Consider the following 19,262-nt stretch of genomic DNA (forward strand, 5'->3'; position numbering starts at 1 on the left):
TCATACAGAGTGAAGTAAGTCAGAAAGAGAAAAACAAATACCGTATGCTAACACATATATATGGAATCTTAAAAAAAAAAAGGTCATGAAGAACCTAGGGGCAAGACGGGAATAAAGACGCAGATCTACTAGAGAATGGATTTGAGGACACAGGGAGGGGGAAGGGTCAGCTGTGACAAAGTGAGAGAGTGGCATGGACATATATACACTACCAAATGTAAAATCCATAGCTACTGGGAAGCAGCCGCATAGCACAGGGAGATCAGCTCGGTGCTTTGTGACCACCTAGAGGGGTGGGATAGGGAGGGTGGGAGGGAGGGAGATGCAAGAGGGAAGAGATATGGGGATTTGTACATATACATATCTGATACATATGTATCAGATATGTATAACTGATTCACTTTGTTATAAAGCAGAAACTAACACACCATTGTAAAGCAATTATACTCCAATAAAAATGTTAGAAAAGAAAAAAGATCAGAGGATTGTTAGGGGATCCTTTGGCTCCTCTGTGTTTATACTAACCTCAAATTAAATATCTGTACATTCTGTCACATTAATTTAAATCTTCACCATACTTACTTTGTTAAAAGGAATAGACAACTTGTTCTCAAGGTAAATCAGTGATGAAGAAAACAGAAAAAATCATAGACCTTCTGATTCTCTAGACTGATTCCTTACTGATTTGGAGACAAACTTCAAATTTTAAAAAATTATTTTGAGCCATGTTAGAAATCATAATCACTCTCACATTTGGTAATCTGAAGCAGTTTTAATTTCTTAAACCAATGGCATTGCTGGAAATTACCTGACCGCTAAATTTTAAAATGTGTTCATTTATTCAAAAATTATCTATTTGTGACTACAATATACCTGGAACTCTTTTAAGTTCTGGGTGTACAGCAATAAAGAAGAAAGTCTACATGCAAAAAAATAAAAATAAATAGAATAGTCAAGGAAGACCTCTTTGAGGAGGTGGCGTTGAGGAGACCTGAAGGATGTGAGGGGGAACCACGTGAGCAGAGGAAGAGAACAGCAAGCACAGAGTCCCAATGCAGCAGTATGCTTGGCCTGTTGATAGAAGAGCAAGGAGGGCGGAGTGACTGAAGGAGAGGAAGTGAAGGATAGCATGATAGCCAGTGAGATCACAGAGACAAGGTGCTCGTTTTTATAGGACCGTATAAGCCTTTGTAAGTCTTGAATTTTTCTCTAAGACTGGAAGCCACTGGAAGAATTTGAGCATGGGAGTGTCATAACCTGACTTATTATTTAAAAGGTTTTGTAGCAGATAGATTAAAGGAGCACAGATGGGAATAGATCAGACAAGCTACTGAAATAATCCAGGGGGGAAACGATGGAGACTAACAGGAAGAGGGTTGCCACAGAGAGGATGAGAAGTGGTCAGATTCCAGATATATTTCAAAGATATGATGAATTTACTGATGGATTGGCTGTGGGATGTAAAAGAAAGGGAAGTTAAGGACTCCAAGGTTTTGGGCCTGACAAGCACCTAAAAGCATGAAGCTGCCATTAACTGAGATGGGGGAGACTGTGGGTGGAACTAATTTAGAGCAAAATTTTAAGGACCTAAGTTTTGGACACAACAGGTTTAAGATGCTTTATTTTTAAGTGGAGACACTGACTAGGAAGTTGAATATATGATTCTGGAGTTTAAAAAAGATGATTCCACTGCAGAGGTCATCAGTATGGCATTTAAAGCCCTGAAAATAGATGAGATCACCTGGGGAATTAAGATAAAGAATAGAAGTCCAAGGGCTGAGCCTCAGGGCACTTCAAGGTTTAGTGGTCGGGGACTTGAAGTGGAACCAGCAAAGGAGACTAAGAAGGAATGGCCAACAGGCACAGTGAAGACAGAGACAGCCATCACCTGGGGCAAATGCTGACAGTAAGCTCAGATGATAGGGACCTCGACTGACCCAGTGAGGGAGAGGTTCCTGTGGACCTGGATAACAGTGATTTTATAGAGTGTGGGGTGGAAGTCTGACCAGAGTGAGTTTAAGAGGAAAACTGGAGGGCTTACCTGGTGGTGCAGTGGTTGGGAGTCCTCCTGCCAATGCAGGGGACAAGGGTTCAAGCCCTGGTCCAGGAAGATCCCACGTGCAGTGGAACAACTAAGTCTGTGCGCCACAACTACTGAAGCCCGCGTGCCTAGAGCCTGTGCTCCGCAACAGGAGAAGCACCGCAATGAGAAGCCTGCGCACTGCAGCGAAGAGTAGCCCCCACTCACCGCAACTAGAGAAATCCGCGTGCAGCAACGAAGACCCAACACAGCCAAAAATATACATAAATAAATAAATAATATTTTTTAAAAAAGAGGAAAACTGGAGCAAGAAACTGGAGATAGCAAGTAAAAAACATTCTTTCAAGATGTTCTACTATAAAGGAAAGTAGAGAAATGGGAAAGTAGCTGGAGATCTAAGTAGGATGGAAAGAGTTCAAGATGAAAAAAAAACAGGTTTTTATGCTGATAGGAAAGGATCTAACAAAGAGGGGAAATTGAAGATGAGGAGCAAACGGGGAGAATTGCTAGAACAATATCCTTGAGTGGATAACCTGGGATGGGATCCAGGATACACGGGTTTGCTTTAAAGCCAAAAGCGAGAGCATTTGACATATTGTGTGTGTGTGTGTGTGTGTGTGTGTGTGTGTGTGTGTGTGTGTGTGTGTGTATTTCTAGTCACATTTAGCTACACAGGGGTAGATATGGAATAAGTAGAGCTGAGTTTAATCAAAGCTGAGTTTTAATGAGTACGACAGAGGGAGAGAGAGTTAAGGAGTTGAGGGTGGATGCACTGGAGTGATGCATAGAATCTGACCTGGATAAGGAAGAAGAAAAGACATGAGAGGGTTGAGGCAAGAGGAAGAGAAAACGTGACAGAATTAAAGGCAGCAGATCCCTTTGGAAGCTGAAGTGAGCTGAAATATAAGAGGTGGGAGTTAGACAATGGAATGCTTCAGACTGAGAGCATAGAAGGAGTACAATTATTGGAAATACAAGGTCTAAGGTACGACCAACAGAAGGGGAAAGGATCCCTAGAAGGGAGGAGGTACCGGAACTGAGGGGCCAGCAGATTAGAAGAGCTGTGAATATTGACATTAAAATCACTAAGAATTATGTGAAGAGTAGTTCTGGGGACAGTAACAGTGAGCCAGGGCTAAAATGTCAAAGGATTTCAAGGATAGCCCTGGGAGTCTAGATAGTTATCTAAAGATGCAGCAAGGAGGGGAAGCACACACGATGAACCTGCGGGGGGAGAGCTCCTCTGGTGAGGCAGGGATAGCAGGCCACTGGGCTCGGTGCAGTGGAGCCAGGCTACGGCTTTATAGGTCTTGCTAATAAGTAGTTTGGCTTTTATCTTTACTTATTGAAAGAAAATGGAATGGAATAATGGTTAACCATTGTCAGATCCCAGATCAGACACCCTCATAGTCAAATACAAACACAAAAGCAAATTCTAAAACCCAATTTAAACTAGCCTCTGTAAAATGAAAGATTGGTTCTGAGTTCTTATTGTGGCTTCTCTCAGACCCGGCATTCTAAAATTCTATAGTCAATTGCTTCTGTGTAGACTGCCTTACTTGATTTTCTTCAATGAACTGACAATTTGTTTTAAGTCATAAGTTCAAGGAAGATTATTTAGTCTAATCTTTTGATATATACTTGATCAGGCTGTACTCGCTTTGGTGGCAACACAAGGTGAATTTTTAGAGCTTCACTAATACTACTCTTATTTATATATGTTAAGACCGCACATCAGAAACCACCGTATTTGCAGAGTCTGACTCATTGGCCCATAGAACTTTCCAAAGCTCAGACAGAACCTGTGGCAAGGCTTTTATAGGAGCTACTAGTTAAAAGAAAAGTTAGCAGTTAAGATAATTTTAAAGAAACTTCAGGTTTAGATTTATTAGAATAATAGGAACAAGGTACAAGATTTTTAATCAATTTAAATAATGCTGTTATTTTTGCAGATTTTAAATATTTTTTCTGCCCTTCCGCACCTCCTGCTAATTTGATGTGATGTAACACCTGCAAAAGTTAGAATTTACCTGACTAAACCTGAAGTCTCTTTTGGATTAACCACTCAGCATTTTTTTTTTTCATTTTTCTGAATGGCCTACAATTTTTGTAAGAGCTGAATATTTTTCCCTGAAATCTGTCCACTGTTTGGAGGAATCTAGAGATGATTTCAGCTCAATTTGATAAATAATGTGTTTTAAAATATGCCAATTTCTTGTAGAGTAAGTAAAGAAAGTGTTTTGTGTAGGTGGGCATTCATCCCATTTCCTTTTTTATTTTACTTTTCTCTTTACCTCTGAGAAATGTTAAATGCCTTCCTCTATCTAATAGTACTTACCATACATCTGGGGTGACAGTGTCATTCTGGGATCTCCAAGCATGGGTGTCATAGATGGCTTCTCCATTGACTTTTAGCCAGGTCCCCATTTGCCTTAATCGCTCCTCAAAAATTGCAGAAATGGTGCCATCTTTTGTGGGCCCAATATTCATCAAAAGATTTCCTCCACATGAAACTGTTTCTACAAGTTGCTAAAAAATTAAGAATAAATATAGTTCTTAGAGAAAGAAAACAATTCCATCCTGAATGTGTTAACATGTGGTATTTATGGACTTAGACATATATATATAGTCACCATCTAGGAGAACACACATAGAAAAAAGAGTAATGTCCTGTGTTATAGACCATTGAGCTATACAATTTAGAAAAAATAATTCTCATACACCTACACTATTACAAGTGTTACCATAATGGTCACCAGACATTTTACTGTACCTTCACCAATTCTTCAATTGTAAGATAGTCAGAGATTCCAGCATTCCTCCTATAGCCCCAGGAAAACTGGTCTATTGTCATGCAGTTTTCCCATTTATGTGGCAAAAGATGTCCTGGGTTATAACGATCACTGCAAGTATAGTAGCCACCGTGCTTACAGATGCTACCAGCTCCCCAACGGTCATTGGTGACCACTGTGTCCCGAACTGGGCTGAAATGAAAAAGATGATTTTTTTTTTTAAACAAAAAGTAAAGAATTTTTACACAAAAGCAGTGTCACTGAAAAGAGGTCTGACTGAAATTCACTCCTGGAAAATAACCGTAGTGGAATATAATACAAAGCCCACGGTTTTGAAGTCAAATAGACCTGGGGAGATTGTAGTCCTGGCTTGTCACTTTCCTGTCCCACAGCAAGTTACCTAACTCTTCTGAATAATCAATTTCCTCATCTATTATTAGAACAGAACTAATTTATGTAAAACACATAGCCCAGTGCCCAGCACACATAGCACTTATAAGAGTATTTTACTATTATTTGAAGGTTCTCCTCCCTGCTCCCATGTTGTGAATGGTAGCTAAAATTGAATTTACAGTCAAGACATTCTTCTCATCTATGACTGAATAATCTCCTACATATATTCTAGCCTTTCTTTCTCTTACAATTGTGCCTAATATTGAAAAACCTCAGGAAAGTTGACTGTTATCATGGAATTCACTGTAGCATGAAATATCCCCGCTACATTATTCATCGTAGCAGTTGGTACCTCCTGCACTTCTCCACTTAGAGGGGATCGTTTGGTTCACAAATTGAAGTGGAGGGTTCCCCATATTTCCCTTTGGAAGGAGTACCTAGAGAAACTGCAGTTACATATCAAGAGCTCTCCAGAGTATTTGTATGTGTGCCCTTTGTGGGCCCAGAGAACACAAGCAGGACACTCCCTGACCTCCTAGCATGATACCAAGTACTTTTTAGTTACAAATATAACTTTGCTCCATATAGTGTAAGCCTTATAAAGGAGCTCAGTCAGAACTTCCTGTTCTAATGGGGTAGCTTGGAACATGCTAGAAAGCAAGAGGAGAGAACAGGAAGAGGTGAAATGCTGACGATGAGGGAAAAGAGGAGACAGACAAGGGTGACATTGTCTGAGCAGCAAAGATTATCAAATGTATGAGGATGAAAAGAAGCAATCAGAGGAATTGAAAAGCACATCATCAGAAACAGTGATGAATCAATAGAGTTGTCCCAGAATAGAAGATGAAAATGAGGACCCACAAGGTTAATGTCTTCAAAGTTCTTGATCCTGTGATGTTTAGTCTGATTTCAAAATCAGACTGTTGAGTTGTATTTGACTCCTGATTTGTAACTCCTGATTATTCTGAGTAAATATTGATATATCTAATGAGCATTATTTACAATGATTTCCTCCCCCATGCCACAAATGAGCCTGAAAGGACCTATTTCAAGAAGCAAGGGAATTAAAATTTTATACATGTATTAGGAATGTTTAAGGTCACAACAGCAATCTAATAACACACACACCTCTCATTGTACAACCATGCTAGGAAGACTGTGCTGTTCCAGTAGGTATCTGGGGCCCCTCCATCACCATCTGACCACAGGACCTCAGGCTGATACTGGTTCACTAACTCGTAGAGCTCGGGCAGCATCTTAGACAGTGGATATTGTTGTTTCTGGAATGAGCTGGATTCATCCTCAAGGAAGAGCGGATGAAACCATTCAAAAAGGGAATAGTACAGTCCAAAGCGCAGGTCAGTCCTGGTTCTAACGGCTACTGCAAGTTCCTTGACAATGTCCCTCTTCGGCCCCTCATCTACAGCATTCCAGTTCCACGAACGCTCTGAGCCCCACAAGGTGAAGCCTGAAACATTATATTAAAAAGCTTGTAAGCATATCAATTGTTTTAGTAAATTTCCACATATACAAACACCAAAACAAATTACACAGGGGGAATTCCCTGGCGGTCCAGTGCTTAGGACTCTGAGCTTTCACTGCCAAGGGCATGGGTTCGATCCCTGGTTGGGGAACTAAGATACCACGAGCTGCGCAGTGCAGCCAAAAAAAACAAAAAGAAAGCTTTCAAATCACATAGGCAGTACACGTAATATATAAATCACTGTTTCTACAAACAACTGCTTTATGGCAATTTTTTTCCATAGTATACATTTTGCTTTCATACAAGAAACAAATGAGAATTTAAACAAAGTAGAACCAAGATTTTTAAAAGCAACTCTCAGGGTTCCCCATAAAGTCTGTATAGTCTGATCTATCTCCTGTATTCTCCCTCTTAGACTATAAGCTCCTTGAGGGACAGCATCATGTCTGCAGTGTTCCCTGCTATATCCTCAGCCAATGGCTAGCACAGGGTCTAGCACAAAATCAGCAATCAACATTAGCGATCACAGCTAAGACAGGAACATCTTCCATATGCACCATGCTAAACGATGACTATTACTGCTTACGGTGAAGTTCCTGAGATGCACTCCTGCAAGATTCTTATTTGTCTTCTAAACCAAAAATTAAAGTATATTCCCTGGTTTTAGGATTATTTATTTTATTATAGTATGATTCTTAGAACACTGGTGTCCGTGTATAGCAGTAAGTCTCCTTTACCCTCATTATTCATTTTATCAAGGTGGGGGTGGGGTACTAGTCCCCAGTAGTTCTGTACTTTGCAATGTACCCACCATTTGTAATCTCATCCTACTCTAAAATCATAAGCTTGGATGTCGTGCTTTAAATTACCTAAAAGTGAATTACCTACCAACTAAATAGGTAAGAAGAATGTCTGCCTTTACATAAGCACTTTGAAATAATTCATATTTTAAAAGGAATTTGCATTTAGATTGCTGGTTGTTCTATATAAAAACCATAGAAGCCCTATATAAACTGAAATACTTAAGAAATAATTTAAAAAGCCTCAAAATGTTTAGTTGGCACCTAGGAACATAAATACATTGTTGCTGTCCCACTAAAATCTAAAAGAATCTTTGAGAACAGACATAAGTAAGGTGCTTTGGTGCAACACTTTACTCTTGTAAATTAGGACAAGACTAAGATGGACACACTCTGGATTCATTTTGAAGAAACTTTTAAAAGAGCTCACACTGGTTCTAAAGATGTTTGTGGTAAACTTCAAAGCATTGCTGATGATACTTAAAGTCTTATTCAAAATGTTTCAACTTGACAGACCCTAATGTCAGGCGGTGCTAAAACCACATGGGTATTCGGTTCAGTAGCACCACCAGAAGCTCACACAGTGGTCTTCCCGCCTAGCCAGGCTCAGCAGGGTCTCTCCCATAAGCATGAAAACTTCCAACAATATGAGTGCTAGAGAGTTGATAAATGTGGGCTACATCATCTGTCCTCACAATGTGATTAAGATTGTTTTGTTTTGTTTTTAAATAAGCTCACTATGTAATACCTTGTGCCATACAGCTTGGAGAAGTTCCTAGGCATCAGGAAATCAACATGTTCACAAGCAAATACGCTTTATAAATATCCATCTCAGCCTGAGAAACCTCTATAGGAGAAAATCATTAAGCCACTAGAATGTGGCCAATGGGAGAAATATTCTAAGATAATTCCTTATTTGGGGTTTTGGTTCTTCCCTTCTAATCCCCTACCCACCCCTGAGCAAATAATGAGGCAAAATTTTTTATTCCAAGGCAAAGATGGTTATGCAAACAAATTGTCTAATTATTAACATGCTGTTGGAACAATAATAATTTGCTGATGCTTCCTTGATCTTATAGATACTGGAATGGTAATGGGTGGAATCTATCCTATTAGTGGAAGATCACTATGATGGTAATTTTATGTGTCAACGTGATTGGGCCACTGGGTGCCCAGATATTTGGTTAAACGTCATTCGGGATATGTTCCTGGGTGTTTCTAGATGAAATTAACATTTGAATAGGTAGATTGAGTAAAGCAGATTGCCCTCCCCCAGTGGGTGGGCCTCATCTAATCCACTGAAGGCCTGCCTAAACAGAATAAGAGGCTGATTAAGAAAGAATTCTTTTCTCTGCATGTCTTTGAGCTGAGACATCAGTCTTCTCCTGCCTTTGCCCTCATACTTGGACAGGAACCTAAATCATCCACTCTCCTGGTTCTCAGGCCTTTGAACTCAGACTGGAACAATACAACTGGCTCTCTTGGGTCTAGACTTCTCAGCCTCCATAGTTGCATGAGTCAATTTCTTATGATAAACCTCTTTCTATATATTATACTGCTTATTAGTTCTGTTTCTCTGAAGAACCCTAATACAACCACTGTGTTTCCTTTACATACTCCTCCACCATCTCTGATATTTCTGGGCACCACCACAGCTCCATAATCCTGTTCCTTCCAGGTGACCTGCGTCATTTTCATCACTAGCAAACTATCCTCAATTGGGCCATATAAGAGTTGGCCAAAAGCACAACCTTGTGTGTCGGTCATGATGCAAAACTACAGCAAAATAATCCCCTGGGTGCCTTCCCAGAATGCATTACAAAGGTGGAAAGAAAGGAAGAATGCAATTCCAAGTGTAAACTTTGACCTGCAACCCACTTCCCATTTCAAATAGCTTCAAATCAAATCTTGGATTACTTGGAAATTGTTAAATATGCATATAACAAAATGTGATCAGTTTCCATTTTTTCTCTGTCATGTGGAGGGTATGATCTTTCTGCATACATAATGCTTCTTAACTGGGTGGAACACATGGTCTCTTAAGTTGCAAGCAAAGTCAATAGCCACTTATGATTGCTCCTAAGAGAAAACTCTGATTTCATGTGGATGACCTTGCTTTAGTTTCTTGGTCCAAAAGAACTACTTTACATTTCATAACCACTGTGAGTTTTTGCAAATGTTGTACTTACCTTCATGATGTTTGGAAGTTAAGACAACATATTTGGCACCAGAAGCCTGTAAGATATCTGCCCACTGGTTTGCATCAAAAAATTTTGCTGTAAACAGTGGTCCAAAATCTGCATATGTGAAATCAGGAGGGTAATTATTTTTCATAAAGCCCACATAACTTGGTAACTTTTCCTTTTGCCAATACCACCTAAGGGGATGAAGGAAATAGCATATAAGCAGCATTCACATAAACATCTGAGATATAGTTATCCCTCAGTATCCATAGGGGATTTGTCCCAGGAGCCTCAGCAGATACCCAGATCTGTGGGTGCTCAAGTCCCTTATATAAAATGGCATAGTATTGGGTTGGCCAAAAGTTCGTTTGTTTTCTTCTGTAAGATGGCTCTAGTACCACTTGTCTTTAACTGCATTCAAAACAAGTAGATTGTATTGTGACAGCTGTCATATCAGCGTGCATTTAAAAAAAAACTTATCAAAATTGGTGAATTTTTGTGTAGACATTTTAATATTAAAGAGGGAAGAAAAAAGCAACATTTTTGGTATATTATGTTTTTATTATTTCAAGAAAGGTAAAAAAACGACTGAAACACAAAAAAAGATGTGTGCAGTGTATGGAGAAGGTGCTGTGACTGATTGAATGTATCAAAAGTGGTTTTCGAAGTTTCATGCTGGAGATTTCTCACTGGACGATGATCCACTCTCAGGTAGACCAGTTGAAGTTGATAGTGATCAAATCGAGACATTAATTGAGAATAATCAACATTATACCACGCGGGAGACAGCTGACATACTCAAAATATCCAAATCAAGCATTGAAAATCATTTGCACTTGGTTGTGTTCATCACTTTGATGTTTGGGTACCACATAAGTTAAGCGAAAAAAACCTTCTTGACCATATTTCCGCATGCAATTCTCTACTTAAACGTTAAGAAAATGTTCCGTTTTTAAAACAAATTGTGATGGGCAATGAAAAGTGGATACTGTACAATGATGTGGAATGGAAGAGATCGTGGGGCAAGCGAATTGAACCACCACCAACCACACCAAAGGCCAGTCTTCATCTGAAGAAGGTGATGTTGTATATATGGTGGGATTGGAAGGGAGTCCTCTATTATGAGCTCCTTCCAGAACACCAAACGATTAATTCTAACAAGTACTGCTCCCAATTAGACCAACTGAAAGCAGCACTCTACGAAAAGCGTCTGAAATTAGTCAACAGAAAACGCATAATCTTCCATCAGGATAACGCAAGACTACACGTTTCTTCAATGACCAGGCAAAAACTGTTATGGCTTGGCTGGGAAGTTCTGATTCATCCGCCATATTCACCAGACATTGCACCTTCAGATTTCCATTTATTTCAGTCTTTACAAAATTCTCTTAATGGAAAAAATTTCGATTCCCTGGAAGACTGTAAAAGGCACCTGGAACAGTTCTTTGCTCAAAAAGATAAAAAGTTTTGGGAAGATGGAATTATGAAGTTGCCTGAAAAATGGCAAAAGGTAGTGGAACAAAACAGTGAATATGCTGTTCGATAAAGTTCTTGGTAAAAATGAAAAATGTGTCTTTTATTTTTACTTAAAAACTGAAAGAACTTTTTGGCCAACCCAGTCAGCCAATACAGTCAGCCCTCCGTATCCAGTTTTGGCATCTGTGGATTCAAGCAACTGTGGATGAAAATTTCCATCTGAGGTTGGTTGAATCCAGAGATGTGAAATCCTCGAATATAGAGGGCCAAGTGTATATTTATTGAAGAAAATCCACATAAAAGTGGACCAAACCTGTGTCGTTCAAGGGTCACCTGTAACTGCCCCAGCTCCCTTTACTAAATCCCCCTTACTCACATATTACCAAGATTCTCTTCCTCACTTCCCCATTTAGTTTGACTTCACCTTAAAGAAAGCTTATGTAAACTTCCATAGTTTTCCATCTACCCCTCTGTGAACTCCAGCTCATCAACCTGAACATTCTAGACAACACAGCTACCCATTTGCTCTTAATTCTTCACTTTTAAATCGCAACATGTAGTATCTTTACATAGTTAGTCCTTTGTAACATAAGTGATGAAGGCTTCAAAAGAAGACAAAGCACATAAAGCGTAACACAAATGTATTATATTCACTAGCAGAGAACAAGTGGGGGAGGAGATGACAGTAAAATTAAGAAGATGCTGTTATTTTAATATATTGACTCAGCCTTCAAGGATTACAGGTTATATGCATGGTTTCTGAGCAATGGGGCCTAAACTGCCTAAGCAAAGCTTCAGGAGGAAAACAACATCGAAAACATAATTTTTAGATAAACATGGCAGTAATATTATGCTCACGAAATAGATGCAGGCCCCATCTCTGACCCATCTTCCATCTTCCTTCCTTCCTTCCTTTCATAAGAGTGTTTCTAAGGGATGAGTAAATCCATAATCAGCATTACATCCCCAAAGATGATCAGGAGGTTCATCCCACTGAGAAGCCTTCACTGAAGGACATAATATGTCACAGGCACTATTCTTTACCTGCCCAAGAGTCAGATACATATTTTCCCAGTTTCCATCACACCTACCACATGGACACCTGACCCATGCTGGCCAATGGAACTTGAGGGGAAGCCAACTTGGGAGATTCTGGGAATGGTTTCCTCTCTAATAGAAAGAGATACAACTTGCCTTCGGACAAGGTTGTATGAAGTGATGCCTGTCCACCATCATGTGACCATGACAGGACAAGTCAACAGGCTGAGGATGACAGAAAGCTTAGGTCTTTGATTTCATCAATGAGCCAACTACGTCTAAATTTCTCATTATGTAGAGTAACAAACCCCTATTGTTAAACCTTTTATTTGGGTTTTCTGTACCTTGAAGTGAAAGTATCCTAATTGATCCATGATGCATTTTTACCTTTTAAATTGAACTACAAAAGAGAAACTGGGACAGTCAGAAAGTTAAAAGATAAGAGATTTCTGTTTTTTCCTAACACATCTAATTTGAACTTGCATTCTCTATTATAGTCTAGAGTCACTTCTCAAATTTCATACTAATAGAGATGAGAAGAGGCACTTACAGTAAACAGCCCATAATTTATATTTGGTTTCGAACTGCCATTAAGGACAGTCAGATATACCCATCTCTACTGTTGATGGCTCCAGGTCAAATTGGGGTGGGGAGCAGAGATTTAGAGGGGACACAAAGGGAAACTATAGATAATTAAAGAATCTTCCACAGGGTTATTGCACTTCCAGACCATCAAAAATATACTCTGTTTTGTATGAGAATTATCTTTATTGTCCTAGGGCAAAACAAACAACTTTGTGTTCATTTGTAGAAAATAAAAAGTTAACCATTACAAAGAATAAGATGATTCAAAACTAGCTGTTTTGCACAGAGCACTAGTTTCAATTAACAAACATCAAATCCTCTCCCAGCACCAAATGTATATTTACCTAATCTTCCCTGTTGAACAAAATGGCAAATTAAAGTATAATTTATTATATCTTAAGAGGAAAAAAATCTGTTAATTGATGTACCTTGCTAATCTGAAACATTTCAAAACTAAACTCAAAATGCCTCACAGCACAAAACTTGCAAAGAAAGATTTATAACATCCTGAAGCAAATATATTTGGTAATACAAGTTATGGGAAGAAAGAGTCCCTTGGTTTTGAAGTTGATTCCAAAAGAGTATATGAATAGTACTCCATAGTTTATACAGTTCTTTTACATCAACTGGCCTAACTGAATAAGAAGAGTTACTGGTTGCAGAAAGTCTCTTTATAGAAAGTAGTACAATGTTTATAGTGTAACGTTAATACAATATATAGTTTATACTCTGTATTGTATCTGCCAACTAGAAATTGTCACTTGCCATCTGGTTCTATAAGAATGAAGTCACTAGCCACTGAAGTCACTGACCTTCATCACACCCTGGGAGGAGTTCAGGGTGGAGATCAGGAATGAGGCACTCTGTGCTCTGGGAAAAACTGGCAGAACAGGCCTTCAGATAATTAGATATTTTCAGGAGATTTTATGAGCCCAAATTCTTGCATCTTCTCATATCTAGAAAAGCACTAAAATCATAAGGGAGACATCTGCTTCTCGTGATTAGCGGTAACCTTCTGCCAAAATGTGTGCTTGATTGCACGTATCCGCCTTCGCCAGAGTCACATATATACTGATCTCTCCCCCCAACCTCTTCAGAGCAGCTCCTCAGAGCTCTCTGAGAGGCTGTCTCCCAAGCTTCAGTCCTCATTTTGCCCCAAATAAAACTTAATTCACAACTCTCACATAGGGTATTTTTTTTCAGTTGACGTATCTAACATATATTGTATATATTAAATTTGTTGTACACTATGTATATAGTATAAAGCAGGTTTAAATACTCATTGTTTATTTTCTTATTTCATTAGGAATATATTATATATGTATACTATATATATATATATACATATATATATATATATATATATACCATTTCTATCTTGAAGAACTTAAAATACCTGAGGTACTTAATCAGGAAAGTATGTGAGACACTTCCAAGTTGTAAGGGATTACATGCACATTTTTATATAGATCTCAAGGTAAAATCTACAGAGCAATTTTTTGTGCAGCACTTTCCACATAGCAGTCTATTAATAATTGGGGTTTTTTAGGGTAAACATTCTAGAACTTTTTGTTTGTTTCTTGAGCCACACGTGGTAACATTTTAACATTAAAGAGCCAGTGAATGCCCAAAGGAACAGAAGTCTCACATACCCATGAATTTATGTTTAAACCATACTTCATGGCAGAACAACTAAAAATTGACAGGTAGCAGCAGAACAGCGACGGGACAAGGTGTCTGATTCTCTAAGGACAAAGACGGCAGTTTAGGCTCACGCTTCACAATATGACCCCACACAGTCGATTACTTTCCTGCTGTCTTAGTCATTCGGTGGCTACAGAGTGATAACTACAACTTGATAAGTGCAGCTATCAAGAAGCTGAGAAGCCAGTCACATCAGTTGTCTGATAACTCTTGCAGTCACACGGAAGAAAAATTCAGTGTTCACCCAGCACGAACCACTTACACAGTAAATTATTCATTTAACACCCGGAAATGCTAAACACCGCTAAAACAGCGGGAGGTGAAACTGACTAGGGGGCAAAACAAACCGGCATAGGCTGGGATCTGGGTCGTGGCTGGAGGCCAGTGGGGTGCAAAGCGGGGTCAGAGGAGACGGAGGGAGGTGCGCTCACCAGAACCATTCGCTCCCGAAACTGGGCACGGAGAACACGCCCCAGTGGATGAAGATGCCGAACTTGGCCTGGTCGAACCAGGCGGGCAGGGGGCGTGCATCCAGGGACTCCCAGGTGGGGTCGAAGCGCGCGGCGCCGCCAACTGGACCCGGCGGCGGCAGCAGCAGCAGCAGCGAGAGTACGAACCCAGGCAGCTTCGGGGACCTCATGGCCCCGCGCCCGCCGTCCTGCCCGCACGCCCGCGGCCTCCTGATCCCTCGTCCTTCCGGGTCCCTGGCTGAGTAAGAGCCGCCAAGGTCACCTGACCAAGCTGTCCTAGGAGAAAGGCACCCTCCTCCCTGGGGTGGGAGTGGCCGCGGTCCCGGCGCCGGAACAGAACGACCACAGGAGGCCTGCATCGCTCACTTGCAAAACTAAGGACGCCAGTATTGCCCCAAAGCCAGCCCTGAGGCTGCTCAGCTAAGCCTCCTAGACAATCCGCTTGGGAGAGAAAAAACGAGTCTGGTTCAGGGACCTGTGGGAGCACCTCTCCCCTCAACCGGCAGGACCCTTCTAGAAACCGCCGGAGAAGACGCTAGAGACCAGCCTGGGTGGAACCGTGGATCTGGATCCCAAGGCGGGAACCTCAGCCGGGTCATCCAACCCCTCCCTGGCCGGTGGCACCGAAAAACCCAGATCCTTCTCAGCCTCTGCATTTTACATCCCGCTCCCACTCCCCAGAGTCCTGGGTGTGTTTAGAACTGTGGCTGTCAACCTTGAGTCTGTATCAGGTGAAATTCCAGGAGTTTGCAATGCAGGTTGGAGACCCAGAATTTGCGTGTCTAACCAAGTTCAAGGTGATGCTGATTTTGCTGGTCTGAACATCAAACTTTGAAAACCACTGCAGTAGAAAACAAAGTGATCTAAGACAGGTGAAACCAGTGAAACGAATGTTTAAGAAATCTGCTGGTGGGTCTTCCCTGATGGCGCAGTGGTTAAGAATCTGCCTGCCAACAAGCCCTAGTCTGGGAAGATCTCACATGCCGGGGAGCAACTAAGCCTGTGCGCCACAACTACTGAGCCCACATGCCACAACTACTGAGCCCACGCACCTAGAGCCCATGCTCCGCAGCGAGAAGCCACCGCAATGAAAAGCCACAATGAAGAGTAGCCCCTGCTCGCTGCAACTAGACAAAGCCCGCACGCAGCAACAAAGACCCAACGCAGCCATAAATAAATAAATAAATGTTCCTTTAAAAAAAAATCTGCTGGCTTGAGAAAGAAGGCAGAAACTTGTAATGATTAATCAAGGTGAAACTGCACAGTTCAGATGGGCTTCAAAACCAGCCAAAGCTCAGATCGGGACTTGAACCCACTGTCTTTTAATTGAAATCGCACAGTAGGTTTCAGGACTTTCTGAAGCTCGGATTCTTTATGTCTCTGTGCAGAAGGAATTCAGCGAGAGGCAAAGTGATAGGTAAGAAGTTGTTTTATTTAGAGAGATACACATTCCATAGACAGAATGCGGCCCATTTTAAAAGGCGAGAGTGGCCCTGGGAGAAACACACTCCACAGGCAAAGTGTGGGGCATCTCAGAAGGTGAGAGGCCCTGGAATATGGGGTGGTTAGTTTTTATTGGCTGGGTAATTTCATAGGCTAATGAGTGGGAGGATTATTCCAACTATTTTGGGGGAGGGGCAGGGATTTCCAGGAACTTGGCCACCGTCCACTTTTTGACCTTTTATGGTGAGCCTCGGAACTGTCATGGTGCCTGTGGGTGTGTCATTTAGTATATGATAATTTATTACAATGAGTGTATAATGAGGTTCAAAGTCCACTGGAAGTCGAATCTTCCGCCATCTTGGGCCCAACTGCGTCTAACCAGTTTTTGTCATATCCTCAAGGGCTATGTCATTTCTTTTAAAGGTTGTGCCCTGCTGCCTTCCCTCCTGTTTCAAAGGGAGGTCATCAGAGGCTCATTGTCTTCTCCTCTTAAATGCTTTCAGAGTAGAGCCAGAATCCCCACCCCATCTGCTCCCATAGAAAACTGCCTCTCATTTTACCATAGGCCAGTTCAAATGTCAGTGCCCCTGTGAAGCTTTCTGTCACCACCTTCCCTCCCAGACGTTTTACTCCCTCCTGTGTGTTCCCATTAATATCTCATTCCAATCACTAATATAGCAGTCCATGGATTATCTTGTAGCTAGGATACAGATCTCATTTCCCATTAGGCTGTGTGTGAGCATCCCAAGGACAGGAAGTGATCTGCCTTTCTGTAGTCCTGAATTTACGGCAGAGCCTGGCACGGAGCAGCACATTTGTTGAAGTCCTTCAGTGAATCAGGGTTCTAATTATTGAGTGTGTTCAAAAAACAAAATTCAGTGGAGTGAATTTGGGGATTGAATTGGCTTTATTCAACCACTCATAAAAGGGCAGCATCCTATCTAGCAAGTAGAAAGGCAATCCAAGGAGTTGTACAAAATAGAAGATTTTTATGGGCAAAAAGAGGGTGGGACAAGGAAGTTCAAAGAGTGGATTATTTCAGGTAAGGTCACCTTTCCTTAAGGGAATGCAGGCGGTCTAGGGCAGATTACCTCCCTAGTGTGGACCAGGAAGTTTCAGACTGACTGATTTAAAATTCCACTCCTGCGAGAGGCTGAAAGTACAGTGAGTTATGTATTAAGTCTTGGCGGGGTTTAGCACAATTGACTCCATTTGGGACTGCTTGTTTCCTTTTAGCAAGTATTATTAAAGTATTAAAGAAGGAAATGACACTAAGTAGCTGTTGCCCTCATTCTCCTGTCTCTGCAAAGACATGGGAGTGGCAGCAGGTATAAGGACATTTACCCTCTCGATGCAGTGTCAATGGCTTCCCAGAACTACAGCTCCGTCATAAGGGCCCCCAGTCTTTCCAGGCTGTGGCTCTCCTGGAAGAGGGATCTGAGAATCCACTGAACATCATTACCTATCGCAGTAGCCCCAGTTAGTGATAAAGTGGGGTGACAATTTTTATGATCCAGTCTTTGATCCTAGAATGATCTAGTACCTCAGTGGCCCCTGAACCTCCAGGGCATATTTGAAAAAAAAAAAAAAAGAATGGCCCTTTAGTCACTGTGCGTTGATGTCCCTTGAAACAGACAATTGTATAATCAGCATAAAAGACATTTTTCACAGTGACAATGAGACTGTGAACTCTCAGAGGGATAGTAGACATAGCCATGGTGAGAAGGCAGTAGTGGGGCCCTGTCTTCTCATCAAGCATCCTTTGCACGTGTGAACCTCACCTTTTGAAAGTTTCTATCTTCCAAACCAATTTCTTTTATCATGTAATAAGTTATTTACATTTCCATGTATTTCAGTTAAAGAGTGCTAATCAGACCTTCTGATCTGCATAAATGCCACTGGGTCATTTATCATTTCACTTGAAGGCAAAGAACATTTTTACAACCTTATCATAAAAGTACAATTTCTGTAGGATATACTGATAACAGACGAAAGGCCTTCCTTAGTGCCCTGAGGACACATAAGAATCCTAGAATGCCAGGTGGGGAATCGTTGATAAAGAATTTGGAATGAATAAGAAATAGATTTGTCTGGAAATGAAGAGATTTGTTCAAAATATACTTGTTAAATGACCAAAAGGATGAAATCTATGAAACATTTTAGAACACGGTTGCTGATGGAGAGCGGGCACTTCCCACATTATATGATAATGCTTTACAGAGCTGCAGTCTTCACACTTAAAGCTACTGCTAATTGAGCAATAGAACCACACCACCCTGAGGCTTAAACTGTATAATTAAAGGTTTTGATAGAGGATCCAGATATCTGAGAAACAATAGATCTCCAAGTGTGCTTGGCTCATCTTGGGGAACCTTGGGCCCCAGTGGGCAACACGGTCAAGGAGCCCCGATCCCATCCTGTTTGTCTGAGGTCACCTGGAGGTGCCAGGTGAAGAAAGTAGAAAGATAAAGTAGTTGTCCCTTGCAACAACGGGTGGGCCTCAGTGTGGAGCCACCAGGGCCGGCAGCCACACGTTGGGCAGCTGCAGGTACACGGGGTGCTTACCATGGTCACTGCTCCTGATCTCCCAGTGGGACAGGGCAGCCCAGCCAGGCTTGGTCAATTTCTGTTGCTGCCGGAGGATGCAGTCACGCTGTTGATGTCCTCCGGGATGTAGTGAGCTGCTGAGGGTGGAGCTGATATCTGAGTGAGGCTCTCGAGGACACATTCTGGATCTCCATATGGGAGTTGGATAGCTGCCACCAGCCAGTCTCAGCAGTTCCCAGAATTCCACTGAAGTGGACAATGGGAGAATGAAACGTTCGCCTCACGGGTGACATCAGTATACAGCCGC

At 41.3% G+C, this 19,262-nt stretch overlaps 1 protein-coding gene across 5 annotated transcripts in view; it reads right to left on the minus strand.

The window, feature by feature from the left end:
• The window catches only part of FUCA2 (alpha-L-fucosidase 2), a 73,997-nt gene extending 57,995 nt beyond the window's left edge, over positions 1-16,002 (minus strand). For 4 of the 5 annotated variants that reach the window (XR_003793679.1, XR_003793680.1, XR_003793678.1 and 1 more), the window contains exons 1-5: positions 14,927-16,002; positions 9,699-9,886; positions 6,355-6,694; positions 4,815-5,025; positions 4,380-4,570 (exon numbers count right to left, since the gene is read on the minus strand). Coding sequence is in view for 2 of the 5 variants with exons in the window: in XM_029223651.1 (XP_029079484.1) it covers positions 4,380-4,570; positions 4,815-5,025; positions 6,355-6,694; positions 9,699-9,886; positions 14,927-15,324 (1,328 nt within the window). In the remaining 3 variants the exon portion in view is untranslated. The remainder of the gene's footprint in view (positions 1-4,379; positions 4,571-4,814; positions 5,026-6,354; positions 6,695-9,698; positions 9,887-14,926) is intronic. The other variant, XM_029223650.1, reaches the window with a different exon arrangement.
• Between the last annotated feature and the right edge of the window lie 3,260 nt (positions 16,003-19,262).

Source organism: Monodon monoceros, unplaced genomic scaffold (assembly GCF_005190385.1).
Source record: "Monodon monoceros isolate NGI ecotype Baffin Bay Population unplaced genomic scaffold, NGI_Narwhal_1 Super_Scaffold_15, whole genome shotgun sequence".
Classification (NCBI taxonomy): domain Eukaryota; kingdom Metazoa; phylum Chordata; class Mammalia; order Artiodactyla; family Monodontidae; genus Monodon; species Monodon monoceros.